General features: G+C 43.0%; 1 protein-coding gene across 1 annotated transcript in view; it reads left to right on the top strand.

The window, feature by feature from the left end:
* Positions 1 to 23,241, top strand: part of LOC119930838 (LIM domain containing preferred translocation partner in lipoma) — a 728,061-nt gene that overhangs the window by 228,168 nt on the left and 476,652 nt on the right. The window contains 3 exon segments of the mRNA XM_038749542.1: positions 21,865 to 21,936; positions 21,938 to 21,967; positions 21,969 to 22,068. Of these exon segments, the coding sequence (XP_038605470.1) occupies positions 21,874 to 21,936; positions 21,938 to 21,967; positions 21,969 to 22,068 (193 nt within the window). The 5' untranslated portion in view covers positions 21,865 to 21,873.

The following is a 23,241-nucleotide window of genomic DNA, read 5'->3' as shown; positions in this document are numbered from 1 at the left end:
TGTTTTTGATAGTAGATTTACACCACAGAAGGCACTTAGGTAAACATTAATTAGAGGGCTGTTGATTGTCAGCATTTTACACGTCTTCAGAACTGATGCTGGAGGAACACACAATTGTGATTTTTTTTTTAACTTCTGTGAAGCAATTGACTTGGTTGTATATATGTTTTCTTGGTTAGGTCGATGCAAATCTGATATTTGCTTGCTTATTGCAAGAAGAAGGTTTGTCAGACAGAAGCACAATGGCCTAGGGTATATAGCGCACTGGTTTGGGAGTTAGGAAGACCTGGATTCTAACCCCAGCTCTGCCACTTGTCTGCTTTGTGACCTTGGGCAAGTCATATGTAAAATGGGGATTAACTCTGAGTCTCATGAGGGGCTTGGACTGTGTCCAACCTGATTAGTTTGTATCTGTCCCAGTGCTTAGTCCAGTGCCTGGTGCATAGTAAGTGCTTGCCAAATGCCATTTTAAAAAAAAAACACATACACTTTCAGGAGACATTCTGGAGAAGTAGCATGGCCTAGTGGAAAAAGCATGGCCCTGGAATCAGAGGACCTGAGTTCTAATCCTGGCTTTGCCACTTCTCTGCTGTGTAACCTTTGGCAAGTCATTTAATTTCTCTGTCACTCAGCTTCCTCATCTGTAAAGTGAAGACTAAATCAGTTCTCTCCTTCCTAGACCATAAGCTCCATGTGGGATAGGAACTATGTCCAACTGATGATCTAGTATCTATCCCAGTGCTTAGTACTTTGCTTTGCACATCATTCATTCATTCAGTTGTATTTATTGAGCACTTACTGTGTGCAGAGCACTGTACTAAGTGCTTGGGAAGTACAATTCATCAACAGAGACAATCTTTCTCTCATAATAAGCATTTAATGAATATTATAATTGTATTAAGTATTATTCACTGTGCCCTTGGGTCCTGAAAGTTTGGCCTGACAACTCACCCAGTGCTTGTGGAATTCACTTTGAGTATGAACTGTTCCATAATCCCCCTCCTCCTAGCCCTTGTTCTGTGATACAATTCCCATTCTGTCATCCCCCTCCCTGACCTCTTAGCTTTCTTTGAGACACTGTTGACCCCTCCTTTCTCCTGGAAACATTATCCAACCTCGGCTTCACTGGCACTGTCCTCTTCTGGTTCTCCTCCTATCTCTTTGGCTGCTCACTCTGTCTCTTTTGTGGGCTTCTCCTCTGCCTCCCATCCCCAACTGTGGGTGACCCTCAAGGTTCAGTTCTGGGTCTCCTTCTTTTTTCCATTTGACCCACTCCCTTGGAAAACTCATTCACTCACACGGCTTCAACTATCACCTCTATGCTGATGACACTCAAATCTACGTTTCCAACCCTGATCTCTCTCCATCTCTGCAGGCTCACATTTCCTCCTGCCTTCAAGACTCATGTTTCCTCCTGCCTTCAAGACAGCTCTACTTGGATGTCCTCCCATCACTTCAAAGTTAATATGGCTAAAACTGAATTTCTTATCTTCCCACCCAAAGCAAACCTCCTGCTCATTTTCCCATTACTGTTGACAGCACCACCATCCTTACTGTTTCGTAAGCCCACAACCTTGGCATTATCCTTGACTTCTCTCTCTTGTTCCAACCCATATATTCAAGCCAGCAGTAAATCCTGTCAGTTCTACCTTCACAACATCCCCCAAATCTGCCCCTTCCTCTCCGCCCAAACTGCTACCACATTAATGCAAGCACTTATCCTATCCACCTTGATTATGTACCAACCTCCTTGCTGACCTCCCTGCCCCCTGTCTCTCCCCGCTGCAGTCCATACTCCATTCTGCTGCCCAAATCATTTTCCTTCAAAAACATTCAGACCATGTTTCCTCACTCCTCAAGAAGCTCCAGTGGTTTTCCAGCCACCTCTGCATCAAACAAAAACTCCTCAGTATTGGTTTTAAAACACTTAATCACCTTGCCCCCTCCTACCTCACCTCTCTACTCTCCTACTACAGCCCAGCCCGCACACTTCGTTCTTCTAATGCTAACCTTCTCAGTGTACCTCGATCTCATCTATCTTGCTGCTGACCTCTTGCCCACATCCTGTGTCTGGCCTGGAATGCTCTACCTCCTCCTATCAGACAGATAATTGCTCTCCCCCACTTCATAACAATGTTGAAGGCACATCTCCTCCAAGAAACCTTCCCTGACTAAGCCCCCCTCTCCTCTTCTCCCACTCCCTTCTGCTCCTCTCGTACTTGCTCCTTCATTAATCCTCCCTCTCCCATCCCCACAGCAAATATGTATATATCTGCATGTCTGTAATGTATTTATTTATCAATTTAATTACATTAATGTCTGCCTCCTCCTCTATACTGTGAGCTTGTTGTGGGCAGGGATTGTGTCTGTTGTACCCTCCCAAGCTTTTAGTAGAGTGCTTTGCACACAGTAAGCACTCAATATGATTGACTGAATGAATGAACAAATCCTCAGTTTATTGATAAGGAGGGGCACAGGGAAAAGGTTAGTTCACTAGTGAAATAGCAAAATAGAAATAACATTAGAGCAGGTTAATTGCTCCCAACTATTCATCTTAGCCCCTGCAATCTCATGACTAGTAAATTAGATAACGTGGTTATTATGTGAGGGGTCTTATTAGAATAGGATTATGTTCACCCATGATTAAATGGTTCTTTGGCCAGGTAGCTAATTATTGGTGGTGTTCTCCCTTATACCCTTATCTGTACTTGTACCTGTATCTTTTTGATGGCCTTGAATTAAAATATATCCTAATACCCTTAAAGAGTTAGTGTGCCTTTCTAAGTGTTTGATTCACTCCTAAAGAATAATTAAACAGAGGAAAGAATGATAGGATTGTATTTCTGATTAGTGGAATTATCCAGCACTGAAGGCTTCATAGATCTAATGTGGGAGTAACAGGAAGCAGCGTAAGAAGAGCATGGACCTGGAAAGCATAATACTGATGTTCTAGTCCCAGCTCCACTACTTGCCTGCTGTGACACCTTGGAATGGCCACTTAAATTCCCTCTGAATCAATTTCCCATCCTGTAAAATGAGGATGGAAAACAGAGATGACAACTCTGACCCTGAGTGAAATTGGAACTATGTCTGATCAGATTGTTGTATCAACCCCAGCTCTTAACACAGCGTTTGGCACATAGTACTTGCTTAATACATGCCATCTTTGTTATCATCACTACCAACCGAAGTTCCATTAACTCCAGGATATACATTTTTTTAGTGATATTGAAGTGCTTAGTATATGCCAGGTACTGTGCTGAGCCCTGGGGTAGATACAAGCAGAGAAGCAATGGAGAGGTAGAGAAGCAGCATGGCTCAGTGGAAAGAGCCCGGGCTTTGGAGTCAGAGGTCATGGGTTCAAACCCCGGCTCCACCAATTGTCAGCTGTGTGACTTTGGGCAAGTCACTTAACTTCTCTGTGCCTCAGTTACCTCATCTGTAAAATGAGGATGAAGACTGTGAGCCCCCCGAGGGACAACCTGATCACCTTGTAACCTCCTCAGTGCTTAGAACAGTCCTTTGCACATAGTAAGCACTTAATAAATGCCATTATTATTATTATATAAGCTAATCTGTTTAGGTACGGTCCCTGTCCCACATGGGACTCAGTTTTAATCCCCATTATACAGATATGCTAACTGAGGCACAGAGAAGTTAAGCAATTGCCCCAGGACACAAAACAGACAAATGTTGGATCCAGGATTAGGAGGAATCTTCCATATTGGAAGGTCTTGGTCTTTCTGGAACCAATGTTCTCTGTGTCTGATTGGATTACTGTATGTCTAGGCAGCACCATGCTTGAAATACAGTAAGCATTTAATAAATAACAATTTCATATTTGTTGTTTCAGCATTCTAATGTTTCCTCTTTTTTACAGTGTTATTTAAACCATTATCAAAACTCTCCTGAATAGCCTCCCCCCTGTCATTGACAATTTTAGCAGCAAGCAGTGAGAAACCATAGTTGGGGTAGAGAGCCTGTTTTCTATGGGATGTGGTTCTTCTCCATCAAGGTTGAATAAGACACAGGGGTTCTGGCTGGAATGTGAATGAAATTTCTGATATCCTTCATCGTCTACATGAGAAGAGTTCTGTCTGACTTCCTCAATCTTGACTGAAATAAGGGAAAAATATATGTATATATGCCTACATTTCATTCATTCAATCGTATTTATGGAGTGCTTTCTATGAGTGCTCGTTGAGTGCTTATTGTATGCAGAACACTGTACTAAGTGCTCAAGACACAGTCCTACCTTATAAGTTTATTGAGTGAGACAGACATAGAATTATTTACAGATAGGAAGAAAAATAAAATGGAAAGATGGATACATGAATAAATAAGTGCTTAAATAAGTAGATTATGTAAATCGATATGTACCAAAGTGCTACCAGTAGCTGTGAGTGCATAAGTGCTGAGGTGGTAGTTGTGAGAATATGTTTTAGGAGAAGGAAATTAATCGAGGAAAACTGCCTGAAGGGGCTGGATTTTCAGGAGGGATTTGAAAATGGAGAAGATATATGGATTTGAAGGGGCAGTGAGTTGCAGTACAGGGCGATAATAAACGAATGAGTGAGGGGCAGGGAGAAGGGGGCCTTGGCAGAAGCAGAGAACGTGGGCTGGGGATGAGTGAGTGAAGAGATCAGTTTCATTGAAGTCAGTGGTCCAAATTTTGTTGATGTGGAGGAAAGAGAGAGCCATTAGAGGATTTTGAAGAAGGGAGAAATAAGAGCCAAGCAACATTTTAAGAAGATGCTTATGGTTGAGGAAATGGGACAACATGGAGTCAGGAAGACCAGTTTTTATATTTAAATCTACCCATATATTTGGATATAACCTAGAATACTCCCAAATTTGTTGACAGATACTGTCTAGTATATTGCTCTGTTAGAGAGAATAAAGAAACCTATGTGAAATTATGAAGAATTCTAGATCAGGCATTTCTTCAATATCTTTTTTATGTGCCAGGCACTGTACTAAGTGCTGGGCTAGATAAAAGTTAATCAGGTTGGACATAGTCACTACCCACATAATACTCATAGTCTTCACTCCCATTTTGCAGATGAGGGAATTGAGGCACAGAGAAGTTAAGTGACTTGCCCAAGGTCACACAGCAGGCAAGTGGCAGACCCAGGATTAGAATCTGGGTACTTCTGACTTCCAGGCATGTTCTCCATCCACTACGTCATGCTGCCTCTCGGCTCTTTGAACTGAAAGCAGCTGCAACCTAGTGGTCATCTGCTTTAAGTAATGCACATGGTTATTTACTTTATCATTCTAGCACCATTTTGAAAATGAGACATCTACAGAGTCAGTTGTTTTACAGTTTGTTCCAAGAATGAATGTACCGATATTAGGATTGAAAGTTTTCCTGTGACACAGATGAACGTATATGTTGCTGATTAGTACATTCTGAAATGCCTCTCATGTAGTCAAAATAACTCGGAGAGAAACGTACTTAGTTTCAGAGCTGGCATTTCAGTATCATCAGGACCTGGCAATATGTTGTTTTCATGATGGGACATTCGCCAATCTCAGCCTCCTCATTGAGCAGATTTTTGGGCTTTTCTATTTACTGAGCTCTTGCAAATGTGAAACAAGTTGGGTAGATAAATAAATGGGAACAGAGCAAATCTGGGAGGAAGCAGGCCATACATGTGCCTGCCTTTGACTTTCAGCTTTATGGATTTCCAGTTCAATATTGCTGTGTGATAACAGCCACATTTCTAGTTTATACTAGTTATTGTTAATTGACATTCTAAAAAGAGAATGCAAGAATATGAAGTAGTATGCAAGTGCAGTGAAGACTGTGAATGTTAGATTCATTCAATTAATCCATTAGGATTATGAGAAGCATAATCTATTGGAAAAAGCACAGGCCTGGGACTTGGAAGGTCCTGAGTTCTAATTCCAGATCTGCCACCTGTTTCCTGTGAGGCCTAAGGCAAGTCACTTAACTTCTCTGGGCCTCGGTTGCCTCACCTGCAAAATGGGGATTAAGACTTTGAGCCGTACGTGGGACAAGGACTATGTCCAACCTGATTAACTTGTATCTACCCCAGAATTTAATACAGTGCCTGTAAACAGTACAGTGTTTAACAAAAACCATAAAAAAGATTTACTGAGCACCTATTGTGCTCAGAGCACTCTACTAAATGCATGAGGGACTGAAACACTAGTACTAGGAATAGTATTACTGGCTTACTGTGTTCAGAACCCTGAACTAAGAATTGGGAGGAAAGGATAAAGGTGGGAATTAAACACAGTACCTGTCCCTCATGGGTAGCACCATCTAAACAGAAGTAAAAGACACTCTTACCATGTTCAAGCAGCTCACATTGAACCATGTTTTCCCAACATGCTTCCAGCTATTCCCTTGTTTGATCCTATGAGAGGAACATTGCTTCTTTTCAACACCTACAAAATTGTTTAGCATATTGTGTGGACAATGACTATAGCGACACATCAGATAGTCACTTTGGCTTGGGAAAGAGTCGCAGTCCTCCCAGAGTTCCCAACTAGCTGCCAAGGAATAATTCAAGGCAGTAGTATTGACTTCTTGACAATTGCACCAATGCTTTTAGCCCTTTAAGATGAATAATTGTTCTACATCTGAGTTTGGGGAAGGGGATGAAAGGGAAAGAGTGTTGAGTATTGTCAGTAAAATCCTTCATTGGTATCCTAGTGGAAGGAGATTCGGTCCCAGGTTCTGTAGATGCGGGTTCTAGTCCTAACTCTGCCACGTCCGCCGTGGCCAAATCACATAAACCCCAGATGCCTCAGTTTTCTCACCTTTTAATTGGGGGTTATAGTGCCTCTCTTCAGCCTCACACTAATGCTGTGAGGCTTGAATGAAATAATTTATCTGAAAGCACTTTGGAAACTCTTTTAAAAAGGGCTGTATACATTTGTGTATAGCCAAGAAAGAGCCCAAGCTAAAAATAAATAAGTAAATATGACACATTCCACATTGTGATAACTTGCTGTGAAATAAAGGCTCTCTGTTTATTGCTTTGTGCTATAGAAATAAAATAAAGACCTAATGTTTTCATTATATTATTTGGTAGCCATATATGTTTTCCTAGGATCCCCATGAAGTCAATAATACAGTAATCTCAGGAATAAATTCATGTTTTTGTTGGCTTGTTGTTGTTTGTCTTTTGCAGTCCAATTTCCAGGTTAGTTTTGTTCTTTCTCCTTTGTAGTTAGGCAGATTTATAGCATTTATGTAATAATCTAGCTTTCTTAGATATCACAGTAAGAATTTGAATTAATGCCCCTATTTTACTGCCTTATGCATTGGTTTATCACTGGAACACAGAAGGGCTCAGGAGGAGGACTGGCACTAGGAAGAGGAATAATCAATCAATACTATCTATTGAGAGATTACTGTGTGTACAGCAATGTACTAAGTGATTGGGATAAAAGAGTCAGTAGACACGATTCCTACTCTCAGGGAATATTCTAGGGGGAGGGAAGGATGAAAGAGAGTGAGAGAGAAAGAAACATGAACGAACAAGAACATGAAAGGCAAACAGAGATGGAAAAAGTTAAATGGTCAGCATCAACAGTTGACTTTTGGGTGCAAAGCATTATTTTAGGCCCATAGGTAACACTGAAGAAATCAAAGATGCCATCTTACCCTTTATGAGCTTACCTTCTAATGGGGGGAGATAGTAGTCAATGACACATAAGCCATTGTTAACAGTGAGAGAACATGGACCATGTGGATAAAAAAAATAAAGTAAATATAGGAAGGCTGAGGTGGTAATGGGAGGACCCTGGAAACAAGAGGCATAAGAGGAAGGAGGTCCCTGGATGTATGGACCTCAACAAGATAGAGTTCATGCTCTTTGTGGTTTTCCCAGCAGGTCAGCAAAAGTTGCTTTATGGAAGGGTGATCTCCAGGAGGGGATGTCTGTTTAGGAAAGTTCTGAAGAAGGGAAGAGATTTAATCTGGGGAAGTTGAGAAGGGAAGGGAAATCCCTTTTCAAGGAGGGGGAAAGGTGTGAGAAATACATTAGATGCAGCAATATCGAAGGTCAGGTACAAAGTATAAAAGAATGTAAAGGGAGGGAAAGACAGAAAAGAACAAAAGAGAGGAAGTGGGTACAAGGTCACAAAAACCTTCAGTGAGAGATAAAGATACAAAGTAATACAGGAAGTGGAAAGGGCAGTAGGGATCATCATTGGAAAAGGAGAACACTGAAAAGAGAAAATAAGGAGTGGTACCATAAACAGGTGACAGATACTGAGGAGCCTCCTTTCTGATCTCCCATCCTCCTATCTCTCCCCTCTTCAGTCTGTACTTCAGTCTGCTGCCCGGATTATCTTTCTACAGAAACAGTCCGGCATGTCACTCCCCTCCTCAAAAATCTCCAGTGGTTGCCTATTGACCTTCGCACGAAGCAAAAACTCCTCACTATTGGCTTCAAAGCTCTCTATCACCTACCCTTTCCTAGCTCACCTCCCTTCTCTCCTTCTACAGCCCAGTCCGCACACAATGCTCCTCTGCCACTAACCTCCTCACTGTGCCTCGTTCTCACCTGTCTCGCCATCAACCCCTCGCCTAAGTCCTACCTCTGGCCTGGAATGCCCTCCCTCCACACATCCGCTAAACTAGCTCTCATCCTCATTCATTCATTCATTCATTCATTCATTCAATCGTATTTATTGAGTGCTTACTGTGTGCAGAGCACTGTACTAAGTGCTTGGGGAGTACAAGTCGGCAGCCTATAGAGATGGTCCCTACCCAACAATGGGCTTACAGTCTAGAAGGGGGAGACAGACAACAAAACAAAACATGTGGACAGATATCGTCATTAGAATAAATAGAAATAAAGCTAGATGCACATCATTAACAAAATAAATAGAATAGTAAATATGTACAAATAAAATAGTGTAATAAATCTTTACAAGCGTATATACAGGTGCTGTGGGGAGAGGAAGGATGTAGGGTGGGGGGGATGGGGAGGAGGAGAGGAAAAAGGGGACTCAGTCTGGGAAGGCCTCCTGGAGGAGGTGAGCTCTCAGTAAGGCTTTGAAGGAAGGAAGAGAGCTAGCTTGGCGGATGTGTGGAAGGAGGGCATTCTCGGCCAGGGGGAGGACGTGGGCCGGGGGGTCGATGGTGGGACAGGTGAGAATGAGGCACAGTGAGGAGGTTAGTGGCAGAGGAGCGGAGGAGTGCGGGCTGGGCTGTAGAAAGAAAGAAGGGGGGTGAGGAAGGAAAGGGGCAAGGTGATGGAGAGCCTTGAAGCCGAGAGTGAGGAGTTTTTGCTCCCCTTCAAAGCCCTACTGAGAGCTCACCTCCTGCAGTCTTCCCAGACTGAGCTCCCCCTTTTTCCTCTGCTGCTCCTCCCCTCCCCACCCCCCCACCCCCACCCCCCCTTCTGCCCCTTCCCCCCTTCTCCTCTCCACAGCACTTGTGTATATTTGTACATATTTATTACTCTATTTTATTAATGATGTGTATATTTCTATAATTCTATCTATTTTGATGGTATTGACACCTGTCTACTTGTTGTCTGTCTCCCCCCTTCTAGACTGTGTGAGCCCCTTGTTGGGTGGGGACTGTATCTGTTGCCAAATTGTACTTTCCATGCACTTAGTACAGTGTTCTGCACACAGTAAGTGCTCAATAAATGCGATTGATTAAATGAATAGGAAGACAATGAAATCCTTGGAAGAGGAGCAAGACAGGAACAAATAAGTAGAAAGATAAGTAAGCATTGAGAAAGAGATAGGTCAGCTGAGGAACAGAAGGCTATATTAGGAGATTAGGGAAGAGGCATACAGAGAGGAAAGGACAAGGAGGCAGAGAAAGAAATAAATGACAGAATTGACAAAGTGTGAGTATGTCTCCTAGACTTTGTTTAAAAAAAATGTATAAAATGTTTAATGGAAGTTCTTGTCAGATTAGTGAAATCTTCCAGTGAATATCCTGGAACTTCCTGATAGACTTCAGGAGAAGGTACCTGGGAGTGTTGAGTCATGTGAAATCACTGCCTTCTCTGGACCCTCCCCCAATGGATAATGCTTCAGTCAACGGTGCAGAACCGAAGTGATGTGTTTCAAATATGTAGACGTATACACAGGTTTATCTGCCTACACACACACACGCATACATATTGTCCCTGGCCTGATGAAACAGACTCATTGGAACATCTTGAAATGCTCATGCACAGTGGGAATTGGAAGCATAGTAGAGGAAGTGAACTGCAAGAATGGAATCTAGAAAAACAACAAAGCTGAGAAGCAGTTGGTTTGGACCAGGACTGACCTCAAAGCATAAGCTGCACAATTACCTTGTGTACTTATGACAGTGGAGAGTACATTAGTTTTTGTTTGAATTAGCAGGGGTGATTTTTTCTACACTAATTCTAAATTGTCCCCAATTTACTGTATAATCAAGAAACCCTCTCCTTTGTTTCGGGTATGATAGAAATTAGTATGGAATTAGCTGGTTCTATGGCAGTTAGTCTCATGGGTGACTTTGTGACTTTTTGTTCCTAGAAAGAATGCTTAGTTGAGTGTAATTTTTCAAGTAAAACAATTTCAAAGCACCGAATATTGGACCTGGTGCATAACTGTACTGGTTAATTAGGGACATTTTTAGGGTTAACCAAATTCAAACATGCTTGACAGTTCAGAAACCATAAATGTTGGCAGGAACAAAGACTGGTATTCTGCAGTGCAGCATGGAGGTCGCATTTGGAAAATTGATGCATGTTTGTATGTGTCTGTGTGTAAAGCAGAGTAATGGGTCTCCCAAGAATACAAGACTGATGATTCAGAAGATCAGATTTGGCCACCACTGAGCCTATTAGTGGAATTCTCAGCTTGGAAAAAATAAAGAATTGGAGTTCCTTCCAAGTGACAGATGACAATGGGAGGGAGAAGTTGGTGCGGACAGGGCAAGTGGCGCAGACGGGATCAGACAGCCCCTGTCTTGCCTGGCTATTGCAATTCAGGCCATTATTGGTTATAAATATAAAAGATGAATAAAAGCTAGAGAATTTGAAAATATGCTCCTTCAACTAAAGTTGTTGTCAGAGGGTCTCTGAAGTTGTGTTCTTAGAGGCAAAACATCTGGATTCCCATGGTTGGATGTCCTATGCTTGAACTGGTAAAACGAAAACAGATATTTTCTTTCATCACTGTTATTGGGGAAAGTGTTGTGTAACCTGTTACCAGTGGTCCTTTGGCCCATTGCGTTCACAGCATTCCAGCTGCTAATAGCAGGCAAAATAGCGTACCCGGCCTGCCTCAGGACAGACAGTTTGGGCATCTCTGGAGCTGCTCATTCCTGGAAGCAGGGCCTCCAGAAACTGTTTCTTTGTGTCACCGAAAGGAGAAACTTCCTCTCAAGGGTTCCCGCATACCACCATCCACTCAGAGAATCTCTCCGAAAGGGTAACAGATCAACATCAAAAGGAGGAGGAACCAGGGACTGTTTACATCAGCAAAAGAGGAATTTCTTCTGAAATTCTGAAAGAAAGAACTCTTCTAAAAGAGTTCCCCCTTACCATCATCAAATGGAAGGAGGAACTTGCTTATCATGAAGGGGTCTTTGATCAACTGGGAACAAAGGGATGGTGGCACTATGGAGATTTGGGATTTCTTAGGTTCCAAAAGGCACAAGCATTTGCCACCCAGGTGTGTTTCCAGTGGTTTATATGGTAGGGTGAGCATCCTGGATTGTGGGGCCAAAGTGGGATACTTTTATTTAAACAGATCTGCTGTGAACCATGGTGTGGGTGTGTGGTTCCTTAGGATTACAAAGAGGGTTCAGTGGTAGTCAAGTGATACAGTCCTGCTGTTACCTGAGTCAGTAGTAATATGTAGAAATATCTAATTGTTTCCAGAAGAATGGTCACATTTGAAGGAACTTAGTAGAGTCTTGTTGCCTTTCCACATCCTTCCGTGCTATAAAATATCCTGGGCCTGACTTCATTTTGTGTCCTGAGTCTTGTCAGAAGTGATGAAATTGACCTGAAGAATTGAGAAGCAGTATGGCCTGGTGGAAAGTGTGCAGTTCTAGGAATCAGAAGACCTGAGTTCTAATCCAGCCTCTACCATTTGCCTGCTGTGTGACCTTGGTTAAGTCAGCTAACTTCTCTGTATCTCACTTTTCTCATCTGTAAAATGGGAACTCAGTACCTGTTCTCCCTCCCACTCAGACTGTGACCCCCATATGGGATAGTGACTGTGTCCAACCTGATTATCTTGTATCTACACTGATGCTAAGTACAGTGCTTGGCACATAGCAAGCACTCAATAATAATAATAATAATAATAAAGATGGTATTTAAGTGCTTACTATGTGCAAAGCACTGTTCTAAGCGCTGGGAGGATACAAGGTGATCAGGTTGTCCCACATGGAGCTCACAGTCTTAATCCCCATTTTACAGATAAGGTCACTGAGGCATAGAGAAGTTGTGACTTGCCCAAAGTCACATAGCTAACAAGCAGCGGAGTCGGGATTAGAGCCCACAACCTCTGACTCCCAAGCCCGTGCTCTTTCCACTGAGCACATTGCTGCTTAACAAATATCACGTCTTTATTTATTATTATTATTAAGAGGGGACCACAACCAAAAATGCTTTATGCATTCTTCCTTCAGGCAGGAGCAAGGTTAAAAATGACATCCTCTTGGGGATGTTTTCCATTCCCTCAGGTGTCTTTCCTACATATTAATCTCTGGGAAATATTTAGACAGGTATCTATCATTAGCTATATTCTGCAATGAAAACTCTATAGGAACTGATACAGATACAGGGGCGCTGAACCAGTTCCTCTTCTGTTTGCGGCATTATAAAACATTATCCTCTGTCAGAGTCCAGTCACTAAATCCTGATTCCTGTTGATGAGTTTGGTAGGGGAGGGGGACGCACAGGAGCATTTGCGCATCCTTTAGCTGCTTGTTATTTGCTGTCAATTAGAAAAATTAGTTACTCGACTTGTTTTATTAAAGCAAATCAGGTCTGTTCTCTGGGCTAGGGGAGTAGTGATTAGAAAGTGCATAATGTCATTTTCCATAATGGCACTCTCTGTTATAAGATTGGCTCAAAGGTAAACATCACCACAGGGAAAGTTCTTTGGAAAGGGTCGGTTTTATGCTTTTTTAAATATATGGCCATTTTGTTGACCTGGCAAAATCAAGGCTAGTGTACTGTCTTTCCCCAACGCGGTCATCAGAGAAGTGGCATGGTGCATAGAGCATGGGTCTGGGAGTAGAGGAAGGTAATGGTTTGTAATCCTGGCTCTGCCACTTGTCTGCCGTTGTGACCTCAGGCCAGTCACTTCACTTCTCTGGGCCTCAGTGACCTCATCTGTAAAATGGTAATTGAGACTGTGAGCCCCACATGGACGGGGAACTGTGTCCAACTTGATTTGCTTGTATCCACCCCCCGCCGTAGTAACAGTGCATGGCACATAATACATGCTTAACAAATACGATCATTATTATAATATTGCTATTCAGACACTGCAAGCCTTGTAACAGCTCGACAGAGTCGACACCATCCCTCTGGTAAATGAACACGCAGGGAACGTTAAAGTGCTTTCTCTCTTATGTGTCCCAACTTGGGAGAAAGGGATCAGCCTGCACATTTGCACTGGAGTCAACCAGTTTTAAAAATAGGAACCAGAGGGTAACAGGTTATTAACAGGGGTAAACAGGAAGTGCCAGTTGTTTCTCATGCCTAAAATGGTCACTATTTTAGCAAACATAAGCATAATGTTGTATGTCCCCATTTGCTTTCAGCTCTTTTCATTCCCTTCTTGCCGTATCACTGAATCTATTGCTCTAGTGTTAGGAAAAGAGACAGAGTATGGCCAGGGAACATGTCTGCTAATTCTGTTGCATTGTACTCTCGCAAGCGCTTAGTACAGTGCTCTGCACATAGTAAGTACTCAATAAAACCACTGATTGAAAAATTTGAACATAATGCCATAAAAATAGACAAATGTAATGAGCTAGTTTCTCAGAAATAACACATTTCTTCTTGAACCTTAGGCTTTAAAAGAAAAATCGACCTATACAGTTGGTAGCTTTGCTTTAAATTTTTTGGTTGGTTACTGACCCTCTTCAGTTTATAGCCAGGGAGATGGAATATCCCTGAAACATCATAGAATATCTTGACTCAAATCTCCTACTCTAAATAGGTCATGAGCACTGTACCAAGTCCTTGGGTGTGTGTATAAGCCCTTTCTTCCATGGCTGCGTTAGCTCCAACATTAACTCCTGTTAAGCAGCCGAGGGGTATTGATTTGAACAGTAGAAGTGATATGAAATGTTTTGGTAATTAGCTACATTACGGCTTAAATGATTTGCTTAGTGGGCGGGACCTGGTCTTTGAGTGCTATTTTTTTTTTTTCATTTGGAGTTGATTGAACTTGTCTTAATGTATGTGCTTGCATGTGTGTGTGTTTTAATAGTATCTGTAAACATTTACTGTGTATCAAGCACAGTAAGCTCTGGGGTAGATACAAGATAAGCAGGTGAGACATAGTACCCATCTCACACAGGGCTCACAGTCTAAATAGGAGGGAGGAACAGGTATTTTCATTTCCATTTACACTTGAGGAAGATGAGGCACAGTAAAGCTAAGTCCTTGCCCAAGGTCCACCCAGCAGGCACGTGGCGTATTAGAACCTCTGACTCGTAGGCCCATGATCTCTTCCACTAAGCCTCACTGCTTTCCAGCTGGCTCTAATTGCATAGGGTCTCTGAAATAACATGTTGTGTTATACATTATTTACTCCCAAATCCTTGCCGTAGCCAAAATTTCCTTTGTTCATAAATTTGGAGTTGATTCTGAAACTGTTGGTGCTGTAAAACGCCACCTGGGATCTAAAAAATCCAGCTGTGTCTTTTCTGCCTCAAACACCATCACTGGGAACCAAGATTGTTCCGTCAGGATTTGCTGGTATAGGCTGCAAATGGTGTGTGGAGCAGGGTAGAATTCCATTTGGTTTCTCCCACGACTATCACAACTCTAGCAGTAGTAAAAGCATGATTTTATCAGTAAAGAGAGCGTGTGCAGCTTGAAGCCACTGAGAGGGAGTAGGCAGTCTGTGTGGAAAGCCTGCTGCTTTTACAATTATTACCGAACTAGCCAAGGTATCTGTATGGTCCTGTACTGGCTCCTGGTGAGAGACTCCACACATCACCAGAGGCTGGCCTCGAACTTTGAAGAAAATGCTGAATAGATGAACACTTCCAACTATTCAAATCACACACACCCTCCTTCCTTTTATTTAGCAGACCCAAGCCTGTAGAGCAGGGTTGGAAACCTTTTCTGTGGAGAGGAGCTAAATGAAGAATAATAATAATAATAGTAATTGTGGTTTTTTATGGTATCTGTCAAGTGCTTACTGTGTGTCAAACACTGTTCAAAGCACTGGGGTAGGTACAGGTCACTTAGGTTGGATACAGTTCTTGTCCTGTATGAGGCTCCTATATGGGGCTCGGATCCCCATTTTACAGTTGAGACTGAGGCTCAGAGAAGTCAAGTGACTTGTCCAAGGTCCACACAGCAAGCAATTGGCAAAGCTGGGATTAGAACCTAGGTCCCCCTGACTCCAAATCCCATGATATTTCACACTAGCCCCACCCTGCTGGTATTTGCTAAGCACTTACTAGGTGCCAAGCACTGTACTAAGTGCTGATGTGGATACAAGATAATCAGATCCCAGAGAGCAGCGTAGCTCCTAACCCAGGACCCATTGATGGAGGGCGGGAGCCCCATCCCATCCTCACGCGATTTGGTGTGGCTGCAGTGTGGGCTCTCCCTAGCTCACAGCTGGATGCCGTCTGTCCCCACCCTGCAGCCAGTTCATTCTTTCAATGGTATTTATTGAGAACTTACTGTGTGCAAAGCACGGTATTAAGCGCTTGAGAGAGTACTGTCAGGTTTTGTCTGGGTAGTCTCCTCCCATGATTAATGAGAATGGTGGAAACTCCGTCCCCCCATCTAGACTGTAAATTCACTGTGGGCAGGGACTGTGTTCATTTATTGTTGTACTGTACCATCCTAGTGCCCTAGTACAGTGCTCTGCACACAGTAATCGCTCTATAAATACAACTGAATGAATGAATGATGGGCAAGGATTTCTCCTTGACTAAACAGTACAGTGCTCTGCATACTAGTAAATGCTCAATAAATATGATTGAATGAATGAGTGAAACAGAGCAAGAGGGTGGTTAGAAAAGCCCCTGGGACCCCAGAGTCTGCTGGGGTCTCAGAATTGTGTGTGTGGAGGGGTGGTGGGGGTGGGGGGGAGTTGGAGAGACCAGATCCATGGTCTCTGCCCTGCCCTGCCCTGCAAGGGGTGCCCCCAGTCTAGAGCTCACGAGTGGTCCAAGGGGCACTGCCCTTTGCTGACTTGCCCATCCTTCCCGCTTCCCCTGCCCACCAGCAGTGACAGACCTGAACCTTTATCATCTTCCGTAGCTCACTGCTGCCCTGCCATTCTTGGTGGGATCCATGCCCTCTTTAGCCTAAAGCTCTTCTTGAGAATTACATGTGTCTCCAAGAAGAGGCAGATATGGCTCAAGAGCTATACCCTGCTTTTAAAGAAGGTGGCCAAAACTCATCCAGTAGCTTCCAGAAGCCTTATTCCACTAACACCACCCTCCTCCTAGTCCATTATAGGTCACAAGCATCTCTTTCATAATTAATGTTTTGGCCTTTCCCTACCCCAGTTGGAAAAAAGCGCCCTAGTGCTTTTTACTAGTACCCAATAAATACTGTCCAATTATATGGTAATTTTCAGTCTTAGTCAATGGTGTTTATTGAGCGCTACTGTCTGTAGAGCACTGTACTAAGTGCTTAACCTCTGCCAAGGGAGAGATTCAAGAGAAGAAAAACAGGTGACAAGAAAGTGGCGTATGTTATTCCAAAATATAATAATAGTAATAATAATAGTATTTGTTAAGCTCTTACTATGTGCAAAGCACTGTTTTAAGTGCTGGGGGGGAAACAAGGTGATCAGATTGTCCCATCGTGGGGCTCACAATCTTATTCCCCATTTTACAGATGAGGTAACTGAGGCACAGAGAAGTAAAGTGACTTGCCCAAAGTCACACAGCTGACATTGGCGGAGCTGGGATTTGAACCCATGACCTCTGACTCCAAAGCCCGTGCTCTTTCCACTGAGCCACGCTGCTTCTCAATCAGTGGTATTTACTGAGCCACTTACTGTGTGCAGAACATTGTACTAAGTGATTGGGAAGGGCACAACACAGCAGAGTGGGTAGACATGTTCCCTGCCAGTCAAAACATTTGTAGATTTGGGGGACAAGCCAAAAAGAGATAAAAAAAAAAATTGGAAATTACTGGGAAATCTCTGATCTGACATTAATTCATTTTAGTCCATTATGGTATATTTACATGTGTGTAGGTAGATCTGGGAAGCTACAGATTTGTTAGTTGCTTTGGGAAATCAGGGAGATGGGGGAATTCTAAGCCAGTGTTTATGTGGAGAGTGTATTGCAGAAAGATCCCTGGGACTGTTGAGACCCTCAATTCCTTATCACTTCACCTGGGCTTTGTGGGAGAGAGTACAGGTTGGTGGAGAAACAGGGAGGTCCATCCCTAAATTTGCCACCATCTGCCTGACCTTAAGTGAAAAGAAAGTGTTAACATCTAACTCTTCCCCATAAGCCTTGTTGTGAGGATCAACGTGAGGCCTTTGAGCTCATGGGAAGATCTATTAGATAAATACAAATATCACTGTAGGGCTTGTTGGGAAACAGGAACACTCGAAGGGGATTAAGAGATTTATTTTTAGAAAGAATTTACAGACCAGTCTTGTACTTGATCTCTTGTTCAATTTGATTAGTAACAATGACTTTGCATTTATATAGGGTCTTGCTTCTAGGGAGTTTGAAAGTTTTACTAATAGAAATTTTATTCTTCCTCAAAGAATGCCGGTGAAATATAGGCATAAAACTGTTAATCCCCATTTTAGTGATTGCATCAGAGAAACTAAGAGAAAGGAAGTGCCGAAAGGGGAGCTGGGGGCTGGATTTTTATATATTTCTAACATCATAATCAGACACCACAGATACAAAGATGCATGAAAAAGATGGTGAATCTGGACTTCAGTCAGGTTGGGGTAGGGAGTACTTCAGTATAGTGGCTAATAATAATAATAATGATGGCATTTGTTAAGTGCTTACTGTGTGCGAAGCACTGTTCTAAGCGCTGGTGGGGGGGATACAAGGTGATCAGGTTGTCCCATGTGGGCTCACAGTCTTAATCCCCATTTTACAGATGAGGGAACTGAGGCTCAGAGAGGTTAAGTGACTTGCCCAAGGTCTCACAGCTGGACTTGTGGCGGAGCTGAGATAGGGAAAGGGAAGCAGCATGGAGTAGTGGATAGAGAATGGACCTGGAAGTCAGAAGGTCATGAGTTCTAATCCTGGCTTTGCCACTTGTCTGCTGTGTGACCTTGGGCAAGTCATTTCACTTCTCTGTGCCTCAGTTACCTGTAAAATCGGGAATAAGATTGTGAGCCCTATTTGGGACAGGAACCACGTCCAACCCAATTTGCTTGTATCTATCCCAGCACTTAATACAATGCCTGGCACATAGAAAGTGCTTAACAAATACCATAATCATTGTCTTAACTCTAGTTAGCATTACCAGGATCTCTGCCTTAGGTGAACACTTTAATATAAATGTTTTAGAAAAATAAATACTTCCGTGACTGCTTTTGGTTGTGGGAGAGTACATTGAAGACAATAGCTATTTCAGAGAAGCCTTGTTTTAGGCTCTTGAGCTGGTTGAAGGAGTAAGCTAAGAGCATATAACTAAAAATGAGAGTGAGCAAAAAAGGAACAGAAAAAGACTAAAAAGGAAATACAATGCCACTCTAACAGAGGGTCTGAAAAAGAAAGGAGCCCTGGGAGTGTTTATCTGCTTGCATGCACATATGCACTCTCCTCCTCTCTCTCCCTCTCTTTCTCTCTCTCTCTCTCTCTCTCTCTCTCTCTCTCACACACACACACACACACACACACACCCCCACCCCCCCCCCCCCCAACGGTATTTTACCTTTATGTCCCAGAGGTAGAAATTTCTTCAAGTAAAATCAGTCTGCAATAGCATGAATGCTGTTTCAGGGCCCAACTGGGCTCATTATTAGGAGACTGTTTCAGCTCTTAATTATCAAGGGGGGAGCGGGGGGGGGGGGGGGGGGGGGGGGGGGGGGTTGGGGGGGGGGGGGGGGGGGGGGGCTAGATTGAAACAGTCCAGGGCAGGACCCTCAGGGGCCTAGAGTAGGGCTTAACTTCATATCAGGAATGATCAGCATTAGAACAAGGCTGCAGGTGAAAGAGCAGAACTCCCATAGCCTGCAGCCTCTGCTGGCTAAGGGTTACCCCTGTGTCTGATGACCCAGAGCTAGCTCTCCAGCCCTATGAGAAGAGAAAGGGAAAGATGAGGAGGGTGGAAACCTTTTGGGGTTTCGTGCTTCAGTTGTTCATTTTGCTTTCATCCCAGTTCCTGGAAAATTAGTATTAGGAAGAGTCAAATCACTTTCCCCCCCGGCCACAAGTTTATTCTGGCTAGAGGAGAGAAGAGGGCTGTTTCCCCCTATTCTTCCCCGCCCTGCTGTGTTTATGTTTTCGGTGATCTTTTGGGAAGCCTTCCCTTTCACTTCTTTCTTTCAAAATGATGCTATGATTAGTAATTAGTATACTAATATAAATATATATATATATATACTATATATACTACTCTGTAGAATAAAGTTTAGGAATTAGGGGAAGAAAGAGGCAAGAGGATGAGCATGAGCTCATTTGCTTGCCAGGGACTCTGATTCGCACCTCCTATTAGGGACAGATTTGATTTAATAATAATTCTCTTGGTTTTCTTAAGGCATTGAGTCCTTGACAGATGCAATCTAGTTCATCTTCTCAACGCCCCCTGAGGTGTTCTCTTCTTATTCCCCAGAAGAGGGGAATTGAAGCGTAAAAGAGAAGTGGACGTTGGGTAGTGTTTGAATGTTCTCTGGGTTCCAGAAGTCTTTTGAGCTATCTGGTTGAATAGTATTAGAGATATTTAAAGGGAGTAAAGCACTCAATCACCTTTCGCACCTCCTTACCTTACCTCACTACTCTCCTACTACAACCCAGTCCCGCACACCAATGCTCCTCTAATGCTAAACCTACTTACCATGTCTTGATCTTGTCTATCTCACTGCCGACCTCTCACCACGTCCTGTATCTGGCCTGAGGATGCCCTCCCTCTTCATATCTGACAGGGAATTATTCTCCCCCTTCAAAGCCTAAAGGCACATCTCTTCCAGAGCCCTTCCCTGGACTAGAGCCCTCTTTTCATTTTCTTCCACTCCCTTCTATGTCTCCCTAACTAGCTCCCTTTATTCATCCCCCCTTTCCAGTCCAAAGCACTTATGTACTTAATCTGCAATATATTTATATTAATATCTGTCTCCTCTATACCTGTAAGCTCTTTGTGTGCAGGAGTGGGTCTGTTTATTGTAATATTGTAGTCTCCCAAAGCCGCTTAGTGCAGTGTAGTAACCTGGAGTTTTCAATCCCATGAATGCCGATGATGCCAATCACAGCTGAAGCATGGACTGTGGAAGATGAACAGGGGAGATCAGAGGGTGGAGAAAAGCCAGCAAAAGAGAAGTATTGTCCTCCTAAGATATGATCAGAAGCTGAAAGTGGGGTTGTGTGGCAGGGTTCAGGGTAATTCAGTTAGTGACCTTTGGAATAGGGATGCAAGGACTTTCCTCCGTCTCGGGGTATCCTGTCATCGCTGGGCCTGGGAGTGAGAGCTTTCTGGTCCAAGGGGCACTTGGACAACTGATACAACCACGGGAGTGGCCTAGTCACATCAGACAGCCTTTTGGTTCTATCTGAGAGGTCAGTCAACATCAGTAATATCAACTGGGTGTTCATGAAATCTATTTTCTGATCATTAGAAGACAGCTGTATGTTTTCTCCTTCATTTATGTGAAAAGATTTGCTTTGGGAGAGTGGGTAAGAGTAGTAAGCATGTACATATTCTTGTGTGTTCACATGTTTGTATGTATTCCTGCTTCATTGCTATGCCAATTTTAAGCATAGACCTGAGGTGTATAGTCGTCCTGCAATGCCTTTTCCCTAGGCATATTCAGACAACCTGTGGCAATCATTTCCCCTCTCTATTAATTCAAGCCCAATTAATAAATTATTGTGTGGGGATAAGGACACAGTAATAGAGGAGGGAGACTTCCGTGCCCCCTCCTGCTGGGATGCTCTTGCAATCAGGCTTAAAGAGCAGATCTTCAGTGAAGAGTCTGTGATACCAATGTTCCCAGCTGGGTAAGCCTTCCTGCCGCAGGGTTCTGATCGTGACTGCTGTTGCTCTAGGATTTTTTTTCTCCTCCTTGATTCATCCTTAGCAACATACTTTAGCTTGAGAGCAATTTCTTCCAGACTTTGAAGCCACTTTGTGTTGGTTTCATCACCCAGTTGAGTCTTCTAGTTGAATGGGTTTAAAATTGCACTTCCATTTTCTCTGGGTCACCTGAGAACGTACCAAGAGGTGAGCCCGGGTCCCTGTTGGCACATACCTCTTATCCATCTTCCCACTTTTTGAGACATCTTTCTACCTGTAGAGTCTGTGGTTTCCCAGGAGAAAATCATCTCAAAAGAAAACTGGGAAGAAAGGCAGTTTTAGGCCAAATTTTTTTGGATAGAATAATCAGACCAAAGATTTCCTGGAGATGGCAGGGGAGTGGGGAGCATCATTCCTGAAGGGACTGTTTGCTCTAGTTCTATTATTTTGGGGTGCTTCTATATGAAAAAAAACAACCTGGTTTTCGTTTTTTATTTCCCTTTAGGTCTCAACCATGTCTCACCCATCATGGCTGCCCCCCAAAAGTACCAGTGAGCCTATCGGTCATGTGTCTGCCCCGGATGGAGACCACCCCTTCTTTCGGGGACTCCCAGCATTTCTGTGTCCATGCAGCAGTCACCCAAGAAATTTGCCCCGGTTGTGGCTCCCAAGCCCAAGTACAATCCATACAAACCACCTGGAAGCGATGGTAAGGAATGACATGCAAGAGACAATATTTGCAAAGTCAAAAAGTGCTCTCTGTGTTTTTTCTCCAACACTGGTATCATTTCTTTAGGTTACTGATGGATGATTGTATTACTTGTTTTATAACCTTAGCTTGAATTGAGAATTCAGGCAGTGCTGACTGAACCTTCTCTTAAAGGCGTACTACTTCATTATTTCTTCAAGTAGGATTCTTTCCCTCCTTTGTCAGGGGTTGGTTAACCTCCGGTAATTTGAATGCTTTAAGTATTTCTCTTCAGATACTCATAGGTTTCCCCCATTTTCTCCAAAACATGAGTGTCAATAACTTTGAGGGCTTAGAGGTGACTGATTGCTATTGATCCAAAATGACTTTGTGGGTGGTTACAGGGCTAGAGTCCACAAAGATAATTTGAAACAAAATGGGGCAAGAGTACAGATAATTCAATCAATTCCTTGGAAATAGAATAGTAGGGAAGATCCCCCAAATGCTCAGGTTGGAGGATTATTTTAGAATTGTGATAATTGCATTTAAGTGATTACTAAGTGCTAAGCACTGCCTAAGCACTAGGATAGATACCAAGCTAATCAGGTTGTACCCAGGTTGCTATCCCACCTCACTCCACTGTTGTGTCTGTGGAACGCTGCTAACCCTCACAGTTTTATTAAAGGCATTCAGAGTGACTGGATCTGAAGAATTTCCTGTTCTATACAACCTCTCTTTGCTTCTCTGGTCCTTCTCAGGGCTGCTGGACCCTAGGCCTTGGGAGAACTCTATGGGCTTGGGCCTTTGATGAACCCTGAAGGCTAATGACAGTGAGCACTGCTATTCAGAGAATGTTTTCATGATTCTGATGGGCAGTGCCTGCAATTTAAGCCAATTCAGGATTAAAAGTCTATATACAGCTCAGCATCTGTACCGCTATTTCCTTTAAAAAAATATTAAAATAAAGCAGAATGTGCTATTTGATTGAAGAGACTGCAGTATTTCTGCCAATCAGTGTCAGCAGCTAGTCCAAATCCATTAGTACAATAGCTTATAATATATAAACATAAGAACATTAGACTGCTAGGAGCCAGGAGAGAAGGGACAGTTAAAGGATATTTAGTCCATCACACATCGTTCCTTTTTTTTTTTTATTACTCCATTCTCTCCATGATGCTATCTAATTGTTTCTGG

Source organism: Tachyglossus aculeatus, chromosome 7 (genome assembly GCF_015852505.1).
Source record: "Tachyglossus aculeatus isolate mTacAcu1 chromosome 7, mTacAcu1.pri, whole genome shotgun sequence".
In the NCBI taxonomy this organism is placed as follows: domain Eukaryota; kingdom Metazoa; phylum Chordata; class Mammalia; order Monotremata; family Tachyglossidae; genus Tachyglossus; species Tachyglossus aculeatus.
This window is presented reverse-complemented; position numbering and strand designations above follow the sequence as displayed.